The sequence below is a fragment of the Salmo salar genome, chromosome 02 (assembly GCF_965601325.2).
Source record: "Salmo salar chromosome 02, fSalSal1, whole genome shotgun sequence".
Classification (NCBI taxonomy): Eukaryota; Metazoa; Chordata; class Actinopteri; order Salmoniformes; family Salmonidae; genus Salmo; species Salmo salar.
The window spans coordinates 51,230,545-51,257,037 of NC_138292.1; the positions used below are offsets into that span (position 1 = coordinate 51,230,545).

The 26,493-nt window shown below is 42.2% G+C and overlaps 1 protein-coding gene across 2 annotated transcripts in view; it reads right to left on the reverse strand.

Moving 5' to 3' along the window:
* The window catches only part of mark1 (MAP/microtubule affinity-regulating kinase 1), a 113,287-nt gene that overhangs the window by 22,628 nt on the left and 64,166 nt on the right, over positions 1-26,493 (reverse strand). For both annotated transcript variants that reach the window (XM_014170765.3, XM_014170785.3), the window contains exons 4-8: positions 15,825-15,873; positions 11,908-11,973; positions 11,360-11,430; positions 9,183-9,239; positions 8,694-8,930 (exon numbers count right to left, since the gene is read on the reverse strand). In XM_014170765.3, coding sequence (XP_014026240.1) covers positions 8,694-8,930; positions 9,183-9,239; positions 11,360-11,430; positions 11,908-11,973; positions 15,825-15,873 — 480 coding nt within the window. The remainder of the gene's footprint in view (positions 1-8,693; positions 8,931-9,182; positions 9,240-11,359; positions 11,431-11,907; positions 11,974-15,824; positions 15,874-26,493) is intronic.

The following is a 26,493-nucleotide window of genomic DNA, read 5'->3' on the forward strand; positions in this document are numbered from 1 at the left end:
AATATTGGATGTTCTTATAGGCACTATAGTATTGCCATCCTAATCTCGGGAGTTGATAGGCTTGAAGTCATAAACAGCGCTGCGATTCAAGCATTGCGAAGAGCTTGCTGGCAAACGCTGGAAAGTGCTGTTTGAATGAATGCTTACGAGCCTGCTGCTGCCTACCACCGCTCAGTCAGACTGCTCTATCAAATATCAAATCATAGACTTAATTATAATACACACACAGAAATACGAGCCTTTGGTCATTAATATGGTCAAATCCGGAAACTATCATTTTTAAAACAAAACGTTATTCTTTCAGTGAAATACGGAAACATTCCGTATTTTGTCGAACGGGTGGCTGTGAATCGATGATAAGTCTAAATATTGCTGTTACATTGCACAACCTTCAATGTTATGTCATAATTATGTAAAATTCTGGCAAATTAATTACGGTCTTTGTTAGGAAGAAACACAGTTCGCAACAAGCCAGGCGGCCCAAACTGTTGCATATACCCTGACTCTGCTTGCACTGAACGCAAGAGAAGTGACAATTTCCCTAGTTAATATTGCCTGCCAACATGCATTTATTTTACCTAATTATGCAGTCTTAAAAAAATATACTTCTGTGTATTGATTTTAAGAAAGGCATTGATGTTTATGGTTAGGTACATTTGTGCAACGAATGTGCTTTTATTGTGAATGCGCTTTTGTTAAATCATGGGGCGGCAGGTAACCTAGTGGTTAGAGCATTGGACTAGTAACCGAAAGGTTGCAAAATCGAATCCCGGAGCTGACAAGGTAAAAATCTGTCATTCTGCCCCTGAACAAGGCAGTTAACCCACTGTTCCTAGGCCATCATTGAAAATAAGATTTTTTTTCTTAACTGACTTGCCTTGTTAAATAAAGGCAAAAACAAAAGTAATAATTTATATATATTTTTTTTTTAAATCACCCATTTGGCGAAGTTGAATTAGGCTGTGAATCGATGATAATTTAACCGGCACCGCATTGATTATATGCAACGCAGGACAAGCTAGTTAACCTAGTAATATCATCAACGATGTGTAGTAAACTTGTGATTATGTGAAGATTGATTTTTTTTTTCATAAGATACGTTTAATGCTATCTAGCAACATACCTTGGCTCATTGCAGCCACAAGGTCCTTCTGACGCTGCACTCGCGTAACAGGTGATCAGCCTGCCACGCAGTTTCCACATGGATTGCAATGTAAATCGGCATCCAAAAAGGTCGATTACCGATTGTTATGAAAACTCGAAAGCGGCTCTAATTAATCGGCTGTGCCGATTAAACGGTCGACCACTGATAAAATGCAATTGTGTTTGTTGTCCGTAGCTTATGCCTGCCTATACCATAACCCCACCATGGGGCACACTGTTCACAATGACGTCAGCAAACCGCTCACCCACACGACGCCATACGTTTGTGAGGCCAGTTGGATGTACTGCCAAATTCCCTAAAAGAAGGTTGGAGGTGGCTTATGGTAGAGAAATTAACATTAAAGTGTCTGGTAAGAGCGCTGGTGGACATTCCTGCAGTCAGCATGCCAATTGCACACTCCCTCAACATTTAAGGCATCTGTGGTATTGTGTTGTGTGATAAAACTATACCTTTTAAAGTGGCCTTTTATTGTCCCCAGCAAAAGGTGCACCTGTGTAATGATCATGCTGTTTAATCAGCTTCTTGAAACGATGCTGTGCGTTTTATTTAATTTATTAATTGATAAGATCCCAGCTCATAATCCTACTGATCATTGCTCAAAGCAAATTGGCAAGAGCAACAAACAAGGACTGAAGCAAATATTTACTATGCGACTACACAATGTAGCTGGCTAGATGACTACAGGAGCGTGAAATATGGATGAGCCGTTCTCAATGTGTTGGGAGCGGCCTGTCAAAACTAAACTATGTAACGGTCAAAATATCTCCTCCGGGAGGCAAACCAAAAATGTTCTGATCCACAAGCGCTAACTTTAACCATTACACTATGAATTCTGTTCTCATCACATTGACTTCGACACATCATTTAAATGTCTGGAAGCGTTCGTTCCAAAACTATTTCATTCATTCACTCAATAGTGATTGCACGTTTATTTCTCTTGCTTGGATAAATACAATAGTCTAAAACAGTGGATTTGTTGAAAACAGACTCATTTAATAATCAGGTAGTTAAGAAAAATGTCATTTTTATTTTGACTGAGTGCTGCTGCAGGCTGCAACCTGATCTCATAGCGTTTCATATTATTCTGTACATAAATCTGAGACACTCCATTTAGTAAGTTGTGTTTCATAATGTATGTATTATTATTTTAAGGGGGTGGATTAGCTTTAATATTGCAAATAGATTGTGGCTTCTATCAATGTAATTGTCTACATCATTTCCAATCCCCCAAATATTTATATAAATATATTACACACACGTCAAAAGTTTGGACACCTACTCATTCGAGGGTTTTTATTTATTTTTTTACATTGTAGAATAATAGTGAATATATCAAAACTATGAAATAAAACATATGGAATCATGTAGTAACCAAAAAGTGTTAAGGGCCATTTGACCAAGAAGGAGAGTGATGGAATACTGCATCAGATGACTTGGCCTCCACAATCAATCCAACCTCAACCCAATTGAGATGATTTGGACCACAGAGTGAAGGAAAAGCAGCCAACAAGTACTCAGCATATGTGGGAAGTCCTTCAAGAGTGTTAGAAAGCATTCCAGGTGAAGCTGGTTGGGTCATTGTCCTGTTGCAAAAAACACATGATAGTCCCACTACGCCCAAACCAGATGGGATGGTGTATCGTTGCAGAATGCTGTGGTAGCCATGCTGGTTAAATGGGACTTCAATTATAAATAAGTCACAGACCGTGTCACCAGCAAAGCACTCCAGCAAAGCACTCCCACACCACCTCCTCCATGCTTTACGGTGTGAAATACACATGCGGAGATCATCCGTTGACCCACTGCATCTCACAAAGACACTGCGGTTGGAACAAATTTCCACCGGTCTAATGTCCATTGCTCGTGTTTCTTGGCCCAAGCAAGTCTCTTCTTATTGGTGTCGTTAAGTAGTTGTTTCTTTGCAGCAATTCAACCATGAAGGCCTGATTCACACATTCTCCTCTGAACAGTTGATGTTGAGCTGCATCTGTTACTTGAACTCAGTGAAGCATTTACTTGGGCTTAGATTTCTGAGGCTGGTAACTAATGAACTTATCCTCTGCAGCAGAGGTAAATCTGGGTCTTCCTTTCCTGTGGTGGTCCTCATGAGAGACAGTTTCATTATAGCGCTTGATGGTTTTTGCGACTGCACTTGAAGAAACTGTCAAAGTTCTTGAAACATTCCGGATTGACTGAGCTTCATGTCTTAAAGTAATGATGAACTGTAGTTTCTCAAACGCATTGAGGAGAGTAATTCCACAAATGAACTTTTAATTGAAAGGCATTCCAGGTGACTACCTCATGAAGCTGGTTGAGAGAAAGCCAAGAGTGTGCAAAGCCATCATGGCAAAGGTGGCTATTTGAAGAATCTCAAATATAAAATATATTTAGATTTGTTTAAACGTTTTTGGGTTAATACATTATTCCATATGTGTTATTTCATAGTTTTGATGTCTTCACTATTATTCAACAAAGTAGAAAATAGTAAAAATAAAGAAAAACACTTGAATGAGTAGGTGTTCTAAAACTTTTGACCGGTAGTGTAGTCAATACAACAATTTGTTCAGCACTTTTGAAACAGAATTCAGAACATGGGCCGTTCTTACAATATTCTCCCTGTACACCATGTCAGAACCGTAGGAGAAATAAAGGGGTATATAAGCACAATGGTCTTACAATATTCAATGACATTTCTCTAAAACAGGCTACATGTGCCCCACCAAGTCAGAACAGTAGGCTAAATTATGAATTATGAGGGGGAAAGGGACAAAATTACTAGGATGAGGCACAACATACATGTAGTATTACTTTCTTATGTACACTGTTGCCATCTCCCTGGCATATTACAAAGAAACTTGTTTCTCATGGTCAGAGTCCTTTAGGTTCCCTTTTGGCAAACTCCAAGTGAGCTGTCATGTGCCTTCTACTGAGAAGTGGCTTCCGTCTGGCCACTCTACCATAAAAGCCTGATTGGTGGAGTGCTGCAGAGATGGTTGTCATTCTGGAAGGTTCTCTCATCTCCACAGAGGAACTCCTGAGCTCTGGCAGTGGTCATCGGGCTCATGGTCACCTCCCTGACCAAGGCTCTTCTCCCCCAATTGCTCAGTTTTGCTGGGCGGCTAGCTCTAGGAAGAGTCATGGTGGTTCTAAACTTCTTTTATTTAAGAATGATTGAGGCCACTGTGTTCTTGGAGACCTTTCATGCTGCAAACATTTTTTGGTACCCTTCCCCAGATCTGTGCCTCGACAGAATCCTGTCTCAAAGCTCTACAGACAAGCTAACATGCTAAGTACTAAGTAGTAGCAAAGTTGGTAATTAGCTAAAATTGTCCATGATGAGATTCGAACACTCAACATTTGGGTTGCTAGACATTCACGTTATATGCCTATCCTTCCACCCCAGCAAACCACCCTTGTTTTTGCCTTAACTGAGAATTGTCATATTTCTGAAGTAAATCTCTATTGTTGATGTACAGTGAGGGAAAAAAGTATTTGATCCCCTGCTGATTTTGTACATTTTCCCACTGACAAAGAAATGATCAGTCTATAAGTGTAATGGTAGGTTTACTTGAACAGTGAGAGACAGAAACAGAATAACAACAAAAAAATCCAGAAAAACGCATGTCAAAAATGTTATAAAATGATTTGCATTTTAATGAGGGAAATAAGTATTTGACCCCTCTGCAAAACATGACTTAGTACTTGGTGGCAAAACCCTTGTTGGCAATCACAGAGGTCAGACGTTTCTTGTAGTTGGCCACCAGGTTTGCACACATCTCAGGAGGGATTTTGTCCCACTCCTCTTTGCAGATCTTCTCCAAGTCATTAAGGTTTCGAGGCTGACGTTTGGCAACTCGAACCTTCAGCTCCCTCCACAGATTTTCTATGGGATTAAGGTCTGGAGACTGGCTAGGCCAGTGCTTCTTCTTGAGCCACTCCTTTGTTGCCTTGGCCATGTGTTTTGGGTCATTGTCATGCTGGAATACCCATCCATGACCCATTTTCAATGCCCTGGCTGAGGGGAGGAGGTTCTCACCCAAGATTTGACGGTACATGGCCCCGTCCATCGTCCCTTTGATGCGGTGAAGTTGTCCTGTCCCCTTAGCAGAAAAACACCCCCAAAGCATAATGTTTCCACCTCCATGTTTGACGGTGGAGATGGTGTTCTTGGGGTCATAGGCAGCATTCCTCCTCCTCCAAACACGGTGAGTTGAGTTGATGCCAAAGAGCTCCATTTTGGTCTCATCTGACCACAACACTTTCCCCCAGTTGTCCTCTGAATCATTCAGATGTTCATTGGCAAACTTCAGACGGGCATGTATATGTGCTTTCTTGAGCAGGGGGACCTTGCGGGCACTGCAGGATTTCAGTCCTTCACGGCGTAGTGTGTTACCAATTGTTTTCTTGGTGACTATGGTCCCAGCTGCCTTGAGATCATTGACAAGATCCTCCCGTGTAGTTCTGGGCTGATTCCTTACCATTCTCATGATCATTGCAACTCCACGAGGTGGGATCTTGCATGGAGCCCCAGGCCGAGGGCGGTTGACAGTTCTTTTGTGTTTCTTCCATTTGCGAATAATCGCACCAACTGTTGTCACCTTCTCACCAAGCTGCTTGGCGATGGTCTTGTAGCCCATTCCAGCCTTGTGTAGGTCTACAATCTTGTCCCTGACATCCTTGGAGAGCTCTTTGGTCTTGGCCATGGAGGAGAGTTTGGAATCTGATTGCTTCTGTGGACAGGTGTCTTTTATACAGGTAACAAGCTGAGATTAGGAGCACTCCCTTTAAAAGTGTGCTCCTAATCTCAGCTCGTTACCTGTATAAAAGACGCCTGGGAGCCAGAAATCTTTCAGATTGAGAGGGGGTCAAATAATGCAAATCAATTTATAACATTTTTGACATGCGTTTTTCTGGATTTTTGTTGTTGTTATTCTGTCTCTCACTGTTCAAATAAACCTACCATTAAAATTATAGACTGATCATTCCTTTGTCAATGGGGAAACGTACAAAATAAGCAGGGGATCAAATACTTTTTTCCCCTCACTGTATATGGGATGTTATAGAAGGGTCCATATACTTTTTTGTGTGATTTGGCTCGTTTTTGAGAGACTTACCCTATTCACGATTCACTTCCTAATTTCTCGTTGTGTAGTATCAGGGCACGTCCTTTTAGATACAGACATGCTCTCAGTATTGTAACGACCCTGGGTTTATAAACGCGGATATCAACTCTGCCGCTCGATCATGCTTTTGCGGCACAGTCGATAGCGCGCTGGACTTCAGGCTAGAAGGTCGAGGGTTCGAGACCTGCTCCCTGCTGTTTCATTACAGTATAGTGATACAGGTCTTTAGATGTTGTACACATGAAATTATATCATTCCGAACTTTATCTGCAATGTTATAATCCATTTTGTGTGACTCGAGACGTTTCTTCTACCAGCTGTGCTGCGCCGCCCACGGGACACGCTTGGCCTGAACAGTTCCGTAGGGGAATTTCATGTGTACTACATCGAAATACATACATAACTATACTGAGAGCGTGTCACATGCGCCCAATACAACAACTGTAGACCTTACAGTGAAATGCTTACTCACAAGCCCTTAACCAACAATGCCGTTTTAAGAGAATATATTTTGAGCTTTTGTTCATCGTTGTGTACTGATACTGCACAACGAGCAATGAGAAAGTGAATTGCGGCTGAGGTAAGTTTCTCAAAAACAAGCCAAATCACACAACAACAAAAAGGGTCCGGATCCTTCTATAACATGCCATTTACACCAAAAATAGAGATTAACTTCAGAAATAGGAACATTTTCCCTTAAGTAACTTTGTTTTATGTAACATATACTTATTTCAGTGTCCTTGATTTACATTTAGTATGTTGCTTCTAATCTATGAGACCAAACTGGCACACAGCAAGTCGCGTAACCAAGCAATGATTCTGATGTTGTTATTTTAACCTGGTGCAGCGTGTGGAGCCCCCTGACTATGTTTTACTTGTGTATGGCGATTTCGGATTTTCTGTGTACACACTGAAAAGTAATTTGACACTGTGTTGGTCAGTCAGCACACATTTGGGATATAAATGTAAAGACGGCAAGAGAGGGAGTTTATGCCAGAGCTGGAATTTATTCAACATGTGTTTGAAACAGCGATGCTGTTAACCATCAGTTGCGCTTTCCAAGGCTATCTGTACATGTGCGTTTGGGGTTCAACAATATATTATATGCGGTTCAACATAGCTAACTTACTGTTTCTTAACAAAGCAATTTGTTTTCTCTGTTATGGTTTGTGTTGTGGTCTTGGTTGTTCTTAGTCGAGGAAATGTAGCATGGCTAACTGCAGTGTTTGTCCTGTCTGAAATCTGGCTACCTCGTCTTAACGTTACCATAGCTCGGTCTGTACAATGCAAATGAAAGTGATTAGCTTGGCAGTTTCCCAAAGTAACATTAACTAACTAACTAACGCAAGAAAGTATGATATATTGTGGTGCATGATCTGGCCATCAACGTTAGCCAACGCTACAGTCTTCGGGTGGCTTAGGTTACTTAGCTAGTTAAAGTTAAATTGGCGTTCATAGCATCCAAGGACGTTCGCTAGTTTATTTGTGCATATTTGTTTGTGCTCCGATTGCACGCAAGTGTCTAGATCAGCAGTTAACACATGATGACTTTATGTGAAAAACCATACTTGGCTAAATATAGCTAGCTAGCTTTTTCACTTGTTGGTTAGCTACCTAGCCAGCGTTAGCTCTCATCTAACGCTACATTAGATAGCGAGCTATCTACCGAGCTAATCAAAACTACATTCATTGGCCAGCTACCTTTATTTGCCTGTCCATTATCTAGCTAGCTTTCAGCTGACAGGTGTTAACTGGCTACAAAGGCTAGCTGCTGGACTTTGTACAAGCTAATGTTCGCTAGTTAGCTACCTAGCTAACCAAAATATCTGTTTGCATTTATTGATTAACCTCAGCTTGAATACCACCATATAGCTAGCTATATACAGTAGCTTAGGTTTGTTTGCATACACTTCTTATGACTGGCAACATGGTGCAAGCAGCCATGTTGTTTCCGAGCAACCGACCCGGTGTTTTTACTCGGAGTTTGGGCAAAAAACAAATATGTTAACATTGTCAGAAATGCTACAAAAAGGTAGCACATCGTTGTTTCTTAAAGGATGGAAATGTGCACGTGAGTGATAAATTATACATTTAATAATAAAAGAAATAAAAAAAATGGCATTTAAGTCCAATGGTAACTTTATGGACGCTATAGTCTCGTTTTAATCCGACGTCCAGAATTTGAGAAAAAATATATATTTTTTAAATATACCATAACGGACGGCTCATGACGAAAGAGGCGGGGAGTGTGTTGTGTACCTCCAATAAAGTTGATTTGCGAATTTTTATCGAGATTGGTGTCATATTGGAATTTAACACTGAGCTTCAACCAATACCTATAACCCATAGGTTCCATACAGAATTTCCCCCAAAACCCACACACAACCACCCCCCACCAAACACACCTTTAGATTCTGTCCATCAAAGGGCAGTGAGCCGCTGACAAGTGTGTACAGTATGACCCCCAGGCTCCAGACGTCCACCTCGGGCCCGTCATACTTCTTCCCCTGGAACAGCTCTGGGGCAGCGTAGGGCGGGGAGCCGCAGAACGTGTCCAGCTTACTGCCCAGGGTAAACTCGTTGCTAAAGCCGAAGTCTGCAATCTTGATGTTCATGTCTGCGTCCAGGAGTAGGTTCTCAGCCTGATTGGAGATTGGAAGAGGGGGGTGAGTATCTGTATACAAGAGATACAGCAGACAGAAAGACGGATATACATTGATCGAGAGAGAGAGAGAGAGAGAGAGAGAGAGAGAGAGAGAGAGAGTCTGAGTGTCTGTCAATCTGTAACGATCAATGTCTACTCAGACAGTGAATCACAGACAGACAATGTGTGTGTGACCCTTGATGGCGCAAAGTTCCAATGCTACAGCAGCATGTATGGTATTGGTTTTCACCTTCAGATCCCTGTGGACAATCCTCTTCTGATGGCAATACTGCACTGCAGAGACAATCTGAAAGAAAGAAAATTCTGTTGGAGGGGGACAATTTCTTTTCAATCCATTCCTAGGGGTCTCTCAGGCTGTACATTTCTACCCCAGCATTAACACACTTGATTTAACTAAATCAACAAATTACCAAGCTAAGCTAACAGATCTCAATGGTAGATTTAGCCGCTACGCTATCGCTCTACTGACGGCTAATGCTACGCTACAAATTAATTAGTCCCCATTCCTAGCAGAGGTTGGATTGCATTAGCCTCCTAGCAATAAGGCTCTCATCAGTCAACGCTCTCATCAGTCAGAGATGGGGTACTCTGTTTGAATGCTACATAAATAAGTCATCCTTCCTCCCTCGAGGTATGCTAACGCTACATCAATTCTGACAAGACTGGATAGGACAACACTAAAATGAAGTGGACGCCACACATTTTCCAGGGCCGAATTCATAAAGTATCTCCAGAGTAGGAGTGCTAACCTAGGATCAGGTCCCCTTTGTCCATATTATCTCATGATCTAAAAAGCAGATCCTAGATCAGCAGTCCTATTCTGAGACACATAATATGGGCACTGATCTGTTAGCTTAGGTGACTAGATTTTAGCTGCGCGAAAAATTGATTACCCCTCCATAGTTCTAAATCTTAGCATATCACCCAAGTTTGGTAGCTATGCTGTTGGAGGCACTTTCTGACCATGGGCATGGTCGTTCATGCAGTGGTTACAATATAGGTTATCACTGATAAATATTACCATAAAAGGAAAACGAGTTGGGTACAGTGAAAGACAGCATTTTTATATGTAAATCTGATTGGATACAGTGTTTGATTATTTCAATATCAGCCTCATTTTAACTTCAGAGTTGCTTTTTTCTTTGAGGGCTAATCAGGGACATTTCCAGGGACATGCCACCAGAATCTGGGACTGTCCTGGAAATTGGGGACATCTGGTCACCTTACAGTTAGCTCAAAGGAGAGATAAAGGAAGGATGCAAAGAAAAAGGTTAGACATTTGTCCCATTCCAAATGAACAGTTTAGACTTTTTGTGCAATTCTATATTGTCTCCTAGGTAGATCTGAAAGGACTGGATAGGGGACAGCAATATAGTAATAGATTGACCTTGCGCTATGATTTTTTTGCCCTGTTTCTTACACCTATCCAATCGCTTCAGATCTACAAATGTGCCAAGGTGGGTAGTGGATATGGGCTAGGGGTTGTTTCTGGACAGGGCCATTGACCAACACAAACCTTATATACTTGGGAGAGACACTTCATAAAAGGATTCTGCTATGCTTAAGGACTACCTCTAGAGTCTAGGGGAAAGACCTAGGACCTGTTTCTAGACGGGGCCATTGACTAACCTATACTTAAGGGGAATCGGAGCTTCCGCTTAAGTCAAATTTTAACTTAGTCACGCAAGGATGCTGTGATGCCAAAACACCACCACTAGAGGTCAGTGTGGGTTGACAGAAGTGCACTAGGGGAGTAATAAATGACTATAATGATGTTCTGTATTTCTGCTTGGTGAATCAGCATGAGGTCTGTTCGTGCTGAGTAACAGATATGGGAACTTCATGAGCACACACACACACTTTACTGAGATGTTATCAACGCACACACTGCCTGGCTTGTAGAATACACACAAACTGTAAGAGACATGCCCAACCTCGCCTGGAGGACTCAAAGTGGCATGACACACACCCTAATAGACAGCCGGTGCCGATGACGTGGATGCCGATTAAGGTAGCCCCCAGAGGGGTTGGGTTAAATGTGGAAGATGCATTTCAGTTGAATGCATTCAGTTGTACAACTGACTAGGTATCCCCCCTTTTCCTGTAGAACATGAACATACATGCAGTCATGAACTGTTCCTAGGAGGTCATTAACTCATCCATTTATTCAGAGCACGGACCCGTCTCTTGCAGTGCCTTTCTCTCCTTTCCTCCCTCCCCACTAGATTGATGACAGAGGATATGTCTGGTGACATCGCTGCACCTCTTCACACAGCGGTTTTCAGCAGTGTGTGCGCGCACGCACGTGCTTGTATCGCTATACTCTGTGTGTAAGTGTGTGTTTGCGGGAGTGTGTGTGAGCCTGCAGTTGTGTGTGACCGAGTGTGTGTGTTAGCAGTAACTCACCTGGCGAAACTTGGCTCGAGCTTCTTTTTCCTTCATCCTTCCATGTGCAACTAAGTAGTCAAATACCTCACCTGGACAGGGACATGGCGAGAGAAAGAAAGAGTGAGGTCTGGAGTGAGGGAGGAAACACATCTACTACTGCAAACCAAAAAGCTTCGGCAGCTCCAGTCCTGGAGAGCCGCAGGTGTGCAGGCTTTTGATCCAGCCCAACTAACACACCTGATTCAAGTCATCAGCTAATTACAATCTTCAGTTTGTACCAGAATAATAAGAATAATTTGGCGTCTTAGCTGAAAGCCTGCACACAACGCGGCTCTCCAATACCTGGGAGTTGTCTGCCAATGTGCTAGTACAGCTGCTCTTTAAGGTGCACACAAAATATACAAATGTCTCAAAAGAAAGAGAATGTGCGCTTACTGAAACGGGAAAAGACATTTATGGTCAAAACCTTTATCACTTGCCCCCAAAAAAATACTGTGCATGGGGGGGAAGCATTATAGTTAACAGACAGTCATTTTAGATTCAATCATTATTTTGTTCATACTCACCACCACTGGCGTACTCCATTATCAAATAAAGTGTCTTCTCAGTCTCAATGACTTCAAACAATTTAACTGGAGAGAAAAGGAGAGAAATAGAGGATGAGTGAGGACAGCATATCCTGTCAACTACTAGCTAACAGACGAAAAGGGTGCATCTATAACTGAACAAAAATATAAATGCAACATGCAACAATTTCAAAGATTTTACTGAGTTACAGTTCATATGGAAATCAGTCAATTTAAATTAATTAATTAGGCCTTTATCTATGGATTTCACATGACTTGGCAGGGATGCACACACTCGGCCATAGGTTGGCCTTGGAGGGCATAGGTCCACCCACTGGGGAGCCAGAACCAGCCAATCAGAATGTGTTTTTATAACAAAAGGGCTTTATTACAGACAGAAATACTCCTGCAGGGGAAGAAGCCGTATGTGGAGGTACTGGGCTGACATGGTTACACGTGGTCTGCGGTTGTAAGGCCAGTTGGATGGACTTTCAAATTCTCTAAAACAACGTTGGAGGCAGCAGAAATGAACATTAAATTCTCTGGCAACAGCTCTGGTGGACATTCTTGCAGTCAGCATGCCAATTGCACGCTCCCTCAAAACTTGAGACATCTGTGGTATTGTGCGACAAAACTATACATTTTAAAGTGGCCTTATTGTTCCCAGCACAAGGTGCACCTGTGTAATGATCATGCTGTTTAATCAGCTTCTTGATATGCCACACCTGTCAGGTGGATGGATTATCTTGGCAAAGGAGAAATGCTCACTAACAGGGATGTAAACAAATTTGTGCACAACATTTGAGAGAAATAATCTGTGTGTATGAAAAAAAAAGCCATGTATTGTTCAAAGAAAGTGATTCATTTCTCATTGCTCTGGATGCATAAAGGCTCTTTCAAATGCACACGCGCACGCACACACACACACACACACACGGGGAATATGATGTGTGTGCGTGCGCTTTTGACTTAGACGCACGTCATAGACAAATACATTTTTCAATGAACTACAACGAAACCACACCAACCCCTTCCATCTAGCCATCTCCTCCTAGGACACCCCCCGCCCCACACACGTAGACACATACAGCTGCCTGACAATGTGGAGACCAGCACGCCGAGTCTGTTTCAACATGTAAAGGAATGAAATGACCTACCTGTCACACTTATTTCATTACTCTGGGCATAGAACGGGAAAAGAGAAAGGTAGTAAGAGACTGAAGGTTTGATCAGGGCTGGACTCAAGTCAAATTGACCTGATTATTAAAATATAATGACGATTACTTAATTGTCCATTGTCTTAACTTCACTAGGATAGGGGGCAGCATTTGGAATTTTGGATGAAAAGCGTGCCCAAACTAAACTGCCTGCTACTCAGGCCCAGAAGCTAGGATATGCATATAATTGGTAGATTTGGATAGAAAACACTCTAAAGTTCCTAAAACCGTTAAAATAATGTCTGAGTATAACAGGACTCATATGGCAGGCGAAAACCTGAGAAAAATCCAACCAGGAAGTGGGAATTCTAAAGTTTGTAGTTTAAGTGAATGCCTATCCAGTATCCAGTGTCAGTGTCTGTGGGGTCAGATTGCACTTCTTAAGGCTTTCAGTAGATGTCAACAGTCTTTAGAAGTTGTTTCAGGCTTCTATTGTGAAAGGGGAGCGAATAAGACCACTCAGAGTAAGTGGCTCAGCTGAAAGCCATGAGTTGCTCACGGCCACGAGCGATAAACGTGCCATTCGTTTGAGGAATTTTAATTAATTATGAGATTTCTGTTGTTTGAATTTGGCGCCCTGCAATTTCACTGGCTGTTGTCGAGGTGGGACGCTAGCATCCCACAAATCCCAGAGAAGTTAAGGAAACAGATTTGTCTTCTGCTTTATTCAAACTCCTCAAAACCCTACATGCACATCCCAGGAGCAGTTAAGAACCTAAGTGCCCTGCTCAAGGGCACAGTGGCAGAAGATGGCCTCTAAGATTCAATATCAGCGACTGCCTGCACAACCCACCCTAAACTATCCCACCTAAAACAATAAGCCAGTTATCGAGAGCAAAGCCACCCTAATAATTGCCAGCCCTGCCCATCCACTCAACTAGCCTGGTCCCAGATCTGTTTGTGCTCTTACCAACTCCATAGTTGTCATTGTCAAGCCAAACATGTTTGACATAATGCGTGACAAAGAGCTGGCATGATAGCTAAAACTGACTGGCGCTCAGGCTACCACAACTACTGCTTCAACCCGTTCCCATCAGGTCAGGTCAGATGTGTTAGATTTGGATTAGTTCTAAAAATGGGATACATCAGCCTAAATTTAACAATAAAAAAGGTACTGCAGACATTAACTTGATTTTAAACATAACCCAAAAACAGAAAGACACTACATGCCAGTTATGGCTGAAAGAAATTGTATCGGTTGGTGAATAATAGGTTGTAAAAAGCAACTAGGCGTGTCTGGGGTTTTAAGTGACACTGGTTACCTTCAGATAAATCTCTGCCCTTGCCTTGAAGTGTGTGTGCGTGTGTATTGTGTAATCATTCCCAGGCCCAGGGTCTTAATGACGCCATCGCCCAGTCAAAATTATGTTTTATGGGAGTACTTCCGACCCCCTGTTGGCTAGCCGGAATGGGCTGACCCAGAACAGGAGCATCTCAAAGCCAACCGGAATGTGATCCGGTCAAAAACAAATCATTCTAATAAGGGCTGCTGGCTCCCTTTTCCCTATTCGTCACTGCACAGCGACATCCCGGAATGCCGTTTCATCCTGGAATGCCACTTCGCTTTCCATCAAGTTCTCTTGTTATTAGTTTGTTATTATTTTATGTATCCTTTACCTAGCCTGGCAAGTCCCAAGTCCCAGAGTAAAATGTTTTGCTCTGGACAAGAAGTAGCATAAAAACATTAATAGGAAGACAATGCATACATGTACTTATCCTAGGTCAATTCTCCCGAGCTGGCGCAGGGGTCTAAGTCACTGCATCTCAGTGCTTGAGGTGTCACTACACACCCTGGTTCGATTCCAGGCTGTATCACAACCGGCCGTGATTGAGAGTCCCATGGGGCGGCGCACAATTGGCCCAGCGTCGTCCGGGTTAGGGTTTAGCCGGGGTAGGCCGTCATTGTAAATAAGAATTTGTTTGCCTAGTTAAATAAAAAATGAAGTCTTTGGGTGATATTCAATTTTTTTTTTATAGATGGCTCTGTTCTCAAAACTGTCCACGTCACAGAGTATGGAAAGAAATGGATACAAATGAACTGGATGTTGTACAATAGGTTTTGAAAGAAGTCGTGTTAAGTGGTAGTAATATCTCTCTTTCTGTCTTTCTCTCGGAGGACCTGAGCCCTAGGACCATGCCTCAGGACTACCTGGTATGATGACTCCTTGCTGTCCCCAGTCCACCTGGCCGTGCTGCTGCTCCAGTTTCAACTGTTCTGCCTGCGGCTATGGAACCCTGACCTGTTCACCGGACGTGCTTGTTGCACCCTCGACAACTACTATGATTATTATTATTTGACCATGCTGGTCATTTATGAACATTTTAACATTTTGACCATGTTCTGTTATAATATCCACCCTGCACAGCCAGAAGAGGACTGGCCACCCCTCATAGCCTGGTTCCTCTCTAGGTTTCTTCCTAGGTTTTTGGCCTTTCTAGGGAGTTTTTCCTAGCCACCGTGCTTCTTTCACATGCTTTGCTTGCTGTTTGGGGTTTTAGGCTGGGTTTCTGTACAGCACTTTGAGAATATCAGCTGATGTACGAAGGGCTATATAAAAATAAATTTGATTTGATTTGATTTTGATTTGATAGTGTTAGTATTAATAGGGTAGCATTAGGAGTAATCTTGCTTGACACTGGCATTGCTTTTGAAAATAACTTGCATTGTGAGGATAGAATAGATGTGTTGGTTGGTCTTACCTATATTGGGGTGATTCAAGATCTTCATGATCCTGACTTCACGAAAGAGCTGTGAAAAGAAGAGAGAAAGATGCCATCTACAATCATAATCTCCTGCAATCAAACTCACTGTCAGGGATCATTCGTAATTTTCATCACGGAAATCAAGGAAACAAAATAACCAAGAACAAAATCAGTTTTGAAAGTGAGATAAGATAATACTTTGTCTTCTTGCACAGAAGTTGGATTGTATCTTGACTGGAATGACTGGAGCATATTATTGTCATCTCCTGATGATAATTGTTGGTACTGTGAGTGTCCATGAGCTTCACTGACGTTTAAAAAAGCCCAACACAACAGGGCCACATTCAGATCATCGAGCAGTTGCATCAGTGTTTTTTGGATGACAATGCAGCTGCATTGAACAGATGTTTCAGATGAACAACATGAGCATTTCAGGGTACAACACCAAGATTAAACATCTGTTGTAAATAGTTTAGGGCAGAGTAACCCCAACTGGCGGCTCGCCGGCAGAATTTGGACCGCGGGTGATTTTTATTTGGCCACCCAAGTTCTGAGCTAAAAATAAATACAAAATTTGAGTTATTATTGATGGACACTAAAGACAAAAAAATAACACCAGCAAATCAGTTCTAAGTGATTTTAATTTTGGAAAATTGTTCCACAGAATTCCCACACATATTAGAGAGATACTGTATATGTGATCGTATACAAATGCAAGCAAGGTTTGAAATGATTATATATCTGTTTTGGCTTCTTGCAGTCAATTTGCAGTGTACAAATTATTTGTAATTAATGTTCCGGCCCCCTGACCATCCTCTCAAGAAAAGATGGGCCTGCGGCTGAATCTAGTTGATGATCCCTGGTTTAGGGTGTACATCACTAATGACACGAGTGGTCTATAGGATACTGTAACAGTATAAATCAAACTTCTGTCTAGGATCAAGACTTGGATGCTGCATTCTGGCTATTACCATTCAATGAGATTAAACTGCACACCTCTGGACATGTACTATACCAGACAGTCGATACCATTGCTGGGCAGCTGCAGTGACACACCTAATTGTAGAACCTCTGGACTGCCCCTTTTATTCCAACAATAACAGAACAATAGTTGAATGTTATCCAACAAGTCCACATAGACATTTTCCAGAAGTGTAACTAGAATATGGGCTTTAAAGAGAGCTGGAGATATGATTGACATGCCTGCTGAAGTGGAGTAGAACATTAGGCATTTTCATCTTTGACTGCTCATGTGTGCAGCGAATTTGTCACTGCTTCATATATGGATGGCAGGTTTTGTATCTGTGTGTGTGTTAAAGTGAGTGAGTGAATTCATAGTGTGCGTGCGCTTACTGTGTGTTTGACAGACTCCCATAATGGCTAATGGGGTCTGCGCGGCTACAGTCCCTGTGGCGCACCGTTACCTGTGTGATTAGGCAGCCTCTGTCAAGCGGTGACAGGGTGCTGTAACATGTGTTGGCTGCCTGTCCACTCCTCCCGACTCCCTCCTCTCCCAGAAGGCGAACGAGGACCAGTACAGAAAAATTCCATTCACCATGCCACATTGTCTGTAGTGTTCAAGTTACCAACAGTTTGCTAACAAAACGATACACCAAGTCAAGTATCACGATAAATCTTTATTTTTATTTTTTATTATGTCACATGCCCGGAATACAACTGGTGTAGATCTTTGTGAAATGCTTACTTACGAGCCCCTAACCAACAATGCAGTAAAAACAAAAAACACAGATAACAATAAATATAAACATAAGTAATTAAAGAACAGCAGTAAAATAACAATAGCGAGACTATATACAGGGGGGTACCAGTACAGAGTCAATGTGCGGGGGCACCGGTTAGTTGAGGTAATATGTACATGTAGGTAGAGTTATTAAAGTGACTATCCATAGATGATAACAACAGCGAGTAGCAGCCGTGTAAAAGAGGGGGGGGGGGGGGGGGCAAATAGTCTGGGTAGCCATTTGATTAGGTATCTTATGGCTTGGGGGTAGAAGCTGTTAAGAAGCCTCTTGGACCTAGACTTGGCGCTCCGGTACCGCTTGCCGTGCGGTAGCAGAGAGAACAGTCTATGACTAGCGTGGCTGGAGTCTGACAATTTTTAGGGCCTTCCTCTGACACCGCCTGGTGTGGAGGTCCTGGATGGCAGGAAACTTGGCCCCAGTGATGTACTGGGCCGTACGCACTACCCTCTGTAGTGCCTTGCAGTCGGAGGCCGAGCAGTTGCCATACCAGGCAGTGATGCAACCAGTCAGGATGCTCTCGATGATGCAGCTGTAGAACCTTTTGAGGATCTGAAGACCCATGCCAAATCTTTTCAGTCTCCTGAGGGGGAATATCGCGAGTAGGGATGCACGATATATCGGAATCGGCTGATGCTTAGTTTAACACCGATGTTAAAAAACAATGTCAAAGCTACCGTGCATACTTATATAACCCCTTGGGTTGTGCCGTGGTGGAGAGCTTTGTGGGCTATACTCGGCCTTGTATCAGGATGGTAGGTTGGTGGTTGAAGATATCCCTCTAGTGGTGTTGTGGCTGTGCTTTGGCAAGTGGGTGGGGTTATATCCTGCCTGTTCGGCCCTGTCCGGGGGTATTGTCGGATGGGGCCACAGTGTCTCCTGACCTCTCCTGTCTCAGCCTCCATGCTGCAGTAGTTTGTGTGTCGGGGAGCTAAGGGCTGTCTGTTATATCTGGAGTATTTCTCCTGTCTTATTCGGTGTCCTGTGTGAATTTAAGTTTCTCTCTCTCCCTGATCCCTAGGACCATGCATCAGGACTACCTGGCCTGATGACTCCTTGCTGTCCCCAGTCCACCTGGCCGTGCTGCTGCTCTAGTTTCAACTGTTCTGCCTGTGGCTATGGAACCCTGACCTGTTCACCGGATGTGCTACTTGTCCCAGACCTGCTGTTTTCAACTCTCTAGAGACAGCAGGAGCGGTAGAGATACTCTGAATGATTGGCTATGAAAAGCCAACTGCCATTTACTCCTGAGGTGCTGACCTGTTGCACCCTCTACAACCACTGATTATTATTATTTGACCCTGCTGGTCATCTACAAACATTTGAACATCTTGGCCATGTTCTGTTATAATCTCCACCCGGCACAGCCAGAAAAGGACTGGCCACCCCTCATAGCCTGGTTCCTCTCTAGGTTTCTTCCTAGGTTCTGGCCTTTCTAGGGAGTTTTTCCTAGCCACCGTGCTTCTACACCTGCATTGCTTGCTGTTTGGGATTTTAGGCTGGGTTTCTGTACAGCACTTTGAGATATCAGCTGATGTAAGAAGGGCTTTATAAATAAATTTGATTGATTTGATTGAGGTACATGACGCAATAACGCCACGTACAATTTTGCGCTACACGTGCAATACAACATTCCTAACCTAGCCCACACAATGTCTGCTGTGTGGATCGAGCAGTCAACAAGTCGAGCAGTCATTTGAAAGAGTAAGAACATTTCAGCGAGACAACTCAAAGGCGAAATCCATTAAAGCCAAGATAATGGAATTCATTGCCCTTGACAATCAACTGTTCTCTGTCGTGGGTGATGTTGGCTTTCGCCGACTGGTCGAGCACCGGTACACACTACCAAGTGCGCTATTTTCAGATGTTGCCCTACCGGAGTTACACAGTAATAGCTTCACTGCCATTAGCTTCACGACATACAGTACATATTAATGGAACGCCGTGTGGGTCTTTGCGTGTCAAAAAAGATACAGTAGCACTGTCAAAGTTGTAAAAAATAAATAATCAGCAAACACTGGCCATGACCGATCTGTTTACAATACCGCGTTGGTAATAAAGCATAATTTGTTTGACCGCAACTTCTGGGGAGCTAGCTTTAGCTTGGTACCTAGCTAGCACCAATACAACCAGCCTGCAAACAATGACCAGTAGAAACTGCAGTCATTTTCATTATTCTTAGGAATCCTTGTGAGTAAGTATTGTTGTTCGCCTATTGAAATTGCACTTCAGTTCATAAAAACAAATAGCTAGCCAGCTACTTAACCCTGTTGCCCAAAGACAAGCTAACGTTATAAGCAGCCAGCTAGCGTCATCTGGCTAGTGAGGCTCGACCGGACCGTGTTGTGAAGCTAGCCACAATAAGGATTAGGCACAAGTAGAATTTGCGGTTTGCCTTTAAAATAAAAGTAATTGATGGTGATGCAAATCTATACAAATAGTGTAATTATGCCATACTTTTATTTTGAAGGCTAACCGCAAAGTCCACTATTGCGGCTAATCCTTATTGAGGCTAGCTTCACAGATGGGTCCGACCACCATTAATCAAATAAGAACGGTCCTGTAAATTAGGGTTATTTTAGATGACACCTAGCTATATAGTTAGCTAGCTAACTATATAGCTACTGTAACAGATTTTGACGTGTATCTTTTTTGACACGCAAAGACCCAAACAGCGTTCCATAGAAATCCTGGTTGAGAATGAAACAACTGAACAACGAAACAGCAAGTAAGTGAAATAAATAGGTTTGGATTATGTTTCACTGGTAATGGGACATACGTAAATGTCAACAAAATAACTTTTTGGTCAGTGTGGAGGGTGTGTGTGTGTATAACCTGTTTTTAACTAGCCAAGTCAGTCAAGCACAAATTCTTATTTCCAATGACACTGGGCCAATTGTGCGCCGCCCTATGGAACTCCCAATCACGGCCAGATGCGATGCAGCCTGGATTCGAACCAGGGACTGTAGTGACGCCTTTTGCACTGAGATGCAGTGCCTATGACCGCTGCGTGCATGTGTGTGCGTTAACTATTTAACTGTACTAGAATGCTTAAAAGGCCGCTAAAATCTTTGATATCGGTATCAGGTATGTTGGCAAGGAAAATAACGGCCATCGGTATCGGCCAAAAATGTCATATTGGTGCATCACTAATCGCGAGTGGTATCGCAATACCACAGTGGAAAAAAATCTGAGTGGCCTAGCATCCTGTTCGCCCCATCCCCCGACACTTGTTCACGTTCTAAACGTTATGCACGTGCTACACAAAACCTGTCACCGATATTCACACTTCTACATATTGAATTTAACTTCACACTATATAATAGAATACAGCATAGAATCGCTGATTTGCTCATATTTGCAAAGGCCTGCCTGTGATTTGGCTGGAGGAATGGGAGGAAGGAATAGACATTCATAATGATCTGCATGTCATTGTGGCAGTATGAGGAAAACCCTGCATGAAACATTTAATCTTCAGTTAACACAGACACACACTCTCTCCTTCAAAACACACACCACTTTTTCCCACAAACCCATACCCTCTGCTCCCAACTTTAAAAAGTTGGGCACCAAACAGAAATGTAAGGAGCACCAGAAAGATAGGATTCATATAAGCCTAATGTAAACTACCTTTGAAGCACATCTCATGAGTAGCAGACCCTTTTGCTGTGTCAATCAAATTTGCCTAGACCTACTGTCAAGTTACCAGGTTTTTAGCGAGCTAGGTAACATGACTGAACAACGTATGTTATCCAAACAATAATTAGCGTCCCCGGATTAGTTTAAAAATGGCAAGCAGCACGGTTTGTGAAATTATAGAAAATGTGCGCGAAATCGCAAATCAAGGAAAAAAAGGTAGCTGCAGTAATATGAGTAATTTCTTAAACCGTTTGAGCTAGAGACGAGACGTTTAATTTGCTGTAAAGCTGCAAGCATGACCGTCTCAAAGCCGTTTTTCCCTCTCTGGCACTGCTGCGTTGCGTGACAGCAAACATGCAATGCCTATCAGACTGGCCTGTGCTCTTGGTTATACCAGGGTTGAAATTATATACAATGCATCCACTTTGTTCGCTCTGAGCGCTGCTCCAATGTGTCAAATGTAACAACAGAAGACTGATCTGGATCTGAATAAATGACATGTTAAACTGATGGAGGAAGAGAGACCCGGAGAGTGGCTTCGGCTGGCGGATTATAGCCTCCACACCTGATATGCACATGAAACAGGATCTGTTAACCGGTAATAGCCGGCTTTTTGCCTATATTTTTGTTGTTGTTGAAAAGCCGATTAATTTAACATTGGAGCCAGCCAATTTTCCATTAGAAAAAAATCCCATAGCGAAATAAAGCTTTTTTACCTATTAATTGGTGAAAATACCAGTCGACTGGTCAATTAATTGGCATAATTTAATGGAATTAAAATTAGCGCGTGTGAAGGCTACAGTATATTCCTTGTGTATCTGATTTATCACGGCGTATATCCTATGAGAGGAAAATATGTCAGACAGCGCGAGACCTACTGCAGCAGCATCAAATGGGAGGCAGGCTTCATCAGCGCTTCACACACTACTTTGCAATGTAACTTTTATTTAACTAGGCAAGTCAGTTAAGAACAAATTCTTATTTTCAATGATGGCCTAGGAACAGTGGGTTAACTGCCTTGTTCAGGGGCAGAATGACAGATTTTTTACTTCTTAGCTCAGGGATTCGACCTTGCAACCTTTCGGTTACTAGTCCAACGGTCTAACCACTAGGCTACCTGCCGCCCTGAAACCTGAACATTTTAATACATGAGGTATATCTTACCTTGCTTCAAAGTAGCTGAATAGATTTCCTCTGGGTGGACGCCCTAATCAGTTTACGCACCCAATGCACATGGGTCCGTCAGATTTCTCAAATGTCCAGTAAATGTAAATGTTGCCAGTCAAATGTCCTGCACCACATTTTCCTAACAGAAACCCTGGCACGAAAATGAAGTGGACATGATTGGACCTGCGCATACAAGTGACTAGTTGCTGTTGCTTAAATTTAACAATTTATAAACACTGACTTAATAAACATTTTATAAACAGGCAGTAGCGGGTTCTTTAGATCGGTAGGGCCCAACAATTTGGTAGTATCATCAAACGGTACTACAGTATTCAAAAATGTAGGTATCATAAGTAACATGACGTCCGTGGTACCGGTATACCTTGCAACACTAATTTGTCTACATCCCAAATGGGAGTGGTGGAAAAAGTACCCAATCTTCATACTTGAGTAAAAGATAATCGAAAATGACTAAGGTAAAAGTGAAAGTCACACAGTAAAACAATACTTGAGTGAAAGTCTAAAAGTATTTGGATTTAAATATACTTAAGTGTCAAATGTACATTTCATTGAACAAATATACTTTAGTATCAGAAGTAAAAGTAGAAATCATTTCACATTCCTTATATTAAGCAAACCAGATGGCACCAATTTATTTATTATTATTATTTTTTTTTTTTTTAAGGATAGCCAGGGGCACACTCCAACACTCGGGCACACTCAGACATAATTTACAAACAAAGCATTTGTTTAGTGAGTCAGTCAGATCAGAGGCAGTAGGAATCACTTTGGATGTTCTCTTGAGAAGTGTGTGAATTGGACCATTTTCCTGTTCGAAATGTAACGAGTTTTGGATGTCAAGGAAAATGTATGGAGTAAAAAGTACATTTTCTTTAGGAATGTAGTGAAGTAAAAGTTGTCAGAAATATAAATAGTAAAGTACAGATACCCCAAAAAAATACTGTAGTACTTTCAAGTATTTTATGGCACCCTATTCCCTATATAATGCACTATGTTTGACTAGGATCCAAGTAGTGCGATGGGCCCTGGTCAAGGTAGTGCAGTATATACGGAATAGGTGTGCCACTTGGGAGGTAGCCATCATCCTCTGACTGAACCAGTGGGAATCCCCTCAAGGTATTTCAAGGTGAGGGAAAAAATGAAAACCTACAAAAGACAGAACTATGGTATGCACACAAACGCTTAACAGCATGCATTTAACAGGTATGGAAATCAACTGAGAAAGTAGAGAAGCTTGTACTTCTGTAAATGTTGCCTTTTGGTTGCATTAACATAGTATTGTGGGGTATGGTGACGCTATTGCTCAAAACATTTTCTTCCTTGCTTTTCCTGCAAATATAATGCTCTACAATTTACACACATGCCTGGTGAGAGAATCCTCCCCCGCATCCCCTCCCTGAAACAAAGGGAAAACCAAACCATGACCCTATGAATCATTATCACAATGAATAGAAGGTAGGGCTGGCCGATATCGAATTCATTCTTATTTGTTTTAGCACAAATGTTGCAAATGCCTCCATCGCAAGAATCGAGGTCCAAATATATTTTTTCATTTTTATTAGTGGTTTTTTTGGGTCTCGTCTCCTTCGCATCTTCTGTGCCATCTGTACTGTGCACCTTCCCGCTCGGAAGCCACTCCCCTGTCACTCACAACAACAAAGACAAACAGTTTCAACTCGCCATTTGCATTTGGAGGTTTGCTCAAACAGAACTGATCACAAGGACACCGAAACACAATAAGACATTTTACTGTAATAGAGTAAACCTTTCGAACGATACCATTTGTATGTCTCAACTCCTCAAATTGTGCGAAGAGCAGAACCTACTAAAACGGGAGTATCAATGAACATTGATTCCGAATGCTGAGTTCGTCACACGCCTCATTGTGGTACCACTTACCGCTAGCAGCATTTGTCACATACTGTTATACTAGCTGTCTGGTACACGTTTTATAAAATGTGCAATGAGCATAAAAAAATATTATATAAGGAATTGGCAACTTTCTCATTCTGACGAATAAGGTAAACCACTTGATTTCAACATCTGAACAGTGGACAGCCAACCAATCTGTTCAAACAGTTGGAGATAGACAGAAGGGTGTGTTCTACTTTGTTTGCTTGCAAATATAACCAAGTTGGCTAGACTTTAAATATAAAGATTAGCTGCCTACCAATTAGCACGTGGACTTCTGCTTGAGAGATTGTTTATATGAGACCTGTGCTAATTTTTTATAATGCCTGCTACAAGAAGTTGGTAATTATTAGTAAATGTGCATTATGCATGGTTCTGGTTAAATTTAACAAAAAGGGAATTTTCATAGACAGACTTAAAAAGCCAGATCAGTGATTGCAAAAATGCTGATTAAATTAATTTCATAAAACAATTACATTACATTTACATTTTAGTCATTTAGCAGACGCTCTTATCAAGAGCGACTTACAGTAGTGAATGCATACATTTCATACATTTTTTTTTTTGTACTGGCACCCCGTGGGAATCGAACCCACAACCCTGGCGTTGCACACACCATGCTGGCGTTGCAAACACCATGCTCTACCAACTGAGCCACAGGGAAGGCCTGTACAAAAACATTAGTGGGTCTTATGGTTGTGGAAGGCTTATATTTAGCCCAGGTATAATTTCACAAGCCCCGAAATCATTAGATTATTGCTGATATTTGAAATACAGTGCATTTCACCTTTAAATAAGCTTTGTTGAACAATTAGAGGAAACATTCAAACCCGAGATGTATATCGTGAATTGGCCGTAAGTTTGTAATAATCAAGATATTTTTAAGCCATAATCGCCCAGCCCTGATAGAAGGTGCTTCATCTTCAGCCATTTCTATGGGGAAAATGTTTTGGGGTAAAGTTTACTCTAGGTACCGATCTAGGAACAGCTTCCCCTCCTCCAATCCTAACCATTACCAGGGTAAATGCAATACTGACTCAAGATCAGCATCTAGGGTCAAGTTAACCCTACACCATGGAAAACACTGTACACAGGTGCACTATTAGAATGAGGTGTCAGTGTACAGAAACGTAGTGACGCTGTAGTGGGCAGGAACAGTGGTTGTATTTTTAGATCAGGGGCTATAAATATCCCCGCTCTTGGATACGGGAGAGCCTTGTAGCCACGGGACTCAACTCGATTCATATTCATGACATTGTGGCTCGTGATTGGCTCCTCAAAAAGCGAGGCTGGGTGGGAGCAACGAGCATTCGTGAGTAACGGATTGTGTGTATTTTTAAACGTGTGGATGTGTACATTGAATATGTGAAATCCATGCATGTTTATATCTGAGCATCGGGGTACTTCTGCCCAGTACACCCAAACCAGTCTACCACACAAACCACCCTCTTTGAAATGCACAAAGAAAATTGTGAGGGAACTGTAATAAACAAACACACACTGAATTTGAGCATTAACTTTGGTTTTTATTCATGATTTGCGTCATTCACTGTCTCGGACCACGTGTCTTACACAGTCTTGCTCTTAAGAGCCCCTCTAGAGAGTTTTCATACATCACAGCAACGTCAGCCCTCTCACACACCAGGCACTCACACGTGCACACAAGCATGCACTCACACATACATTTCTCAATGAACTACACAGACATCGCCTTTTTTACCTAGTCCTCTACTCCCTTTGCATCCGAGGCACCCCTTAGGGTGGCCTCTTGATGCTTGACTGGCTGATGAGGAGTGACAGACATGTGGGCCAGACCTCCCCCTCCCATGACGCAAGTAGCAAAAGGAGTCTAGTCTGATCTACTGCAGAGACCTGGCTTGCGTTCAGCAGGCACCACTGTATGAAAGTGTTCTCAAACGGGAAATGAAAACGTATGTTTTATTATCAGTCAATTTTAGGGTAGTACTGCCTCGGTTGGTGCCACTCCCCGCCCCCCAAAAAAATCTGGTTTCATGCCCCCTGAGCTTGTACCTGTGTTAGACAAACCAAGAGCCTACTTTCAACCAATCTAATTAACCTAAATGAAAGCTGCAATGTAGTGATACACCGATGACAATTTTGGCCGATACCGATATCCAATATTTTCCTTGCCAAAAAACCCCCGATAC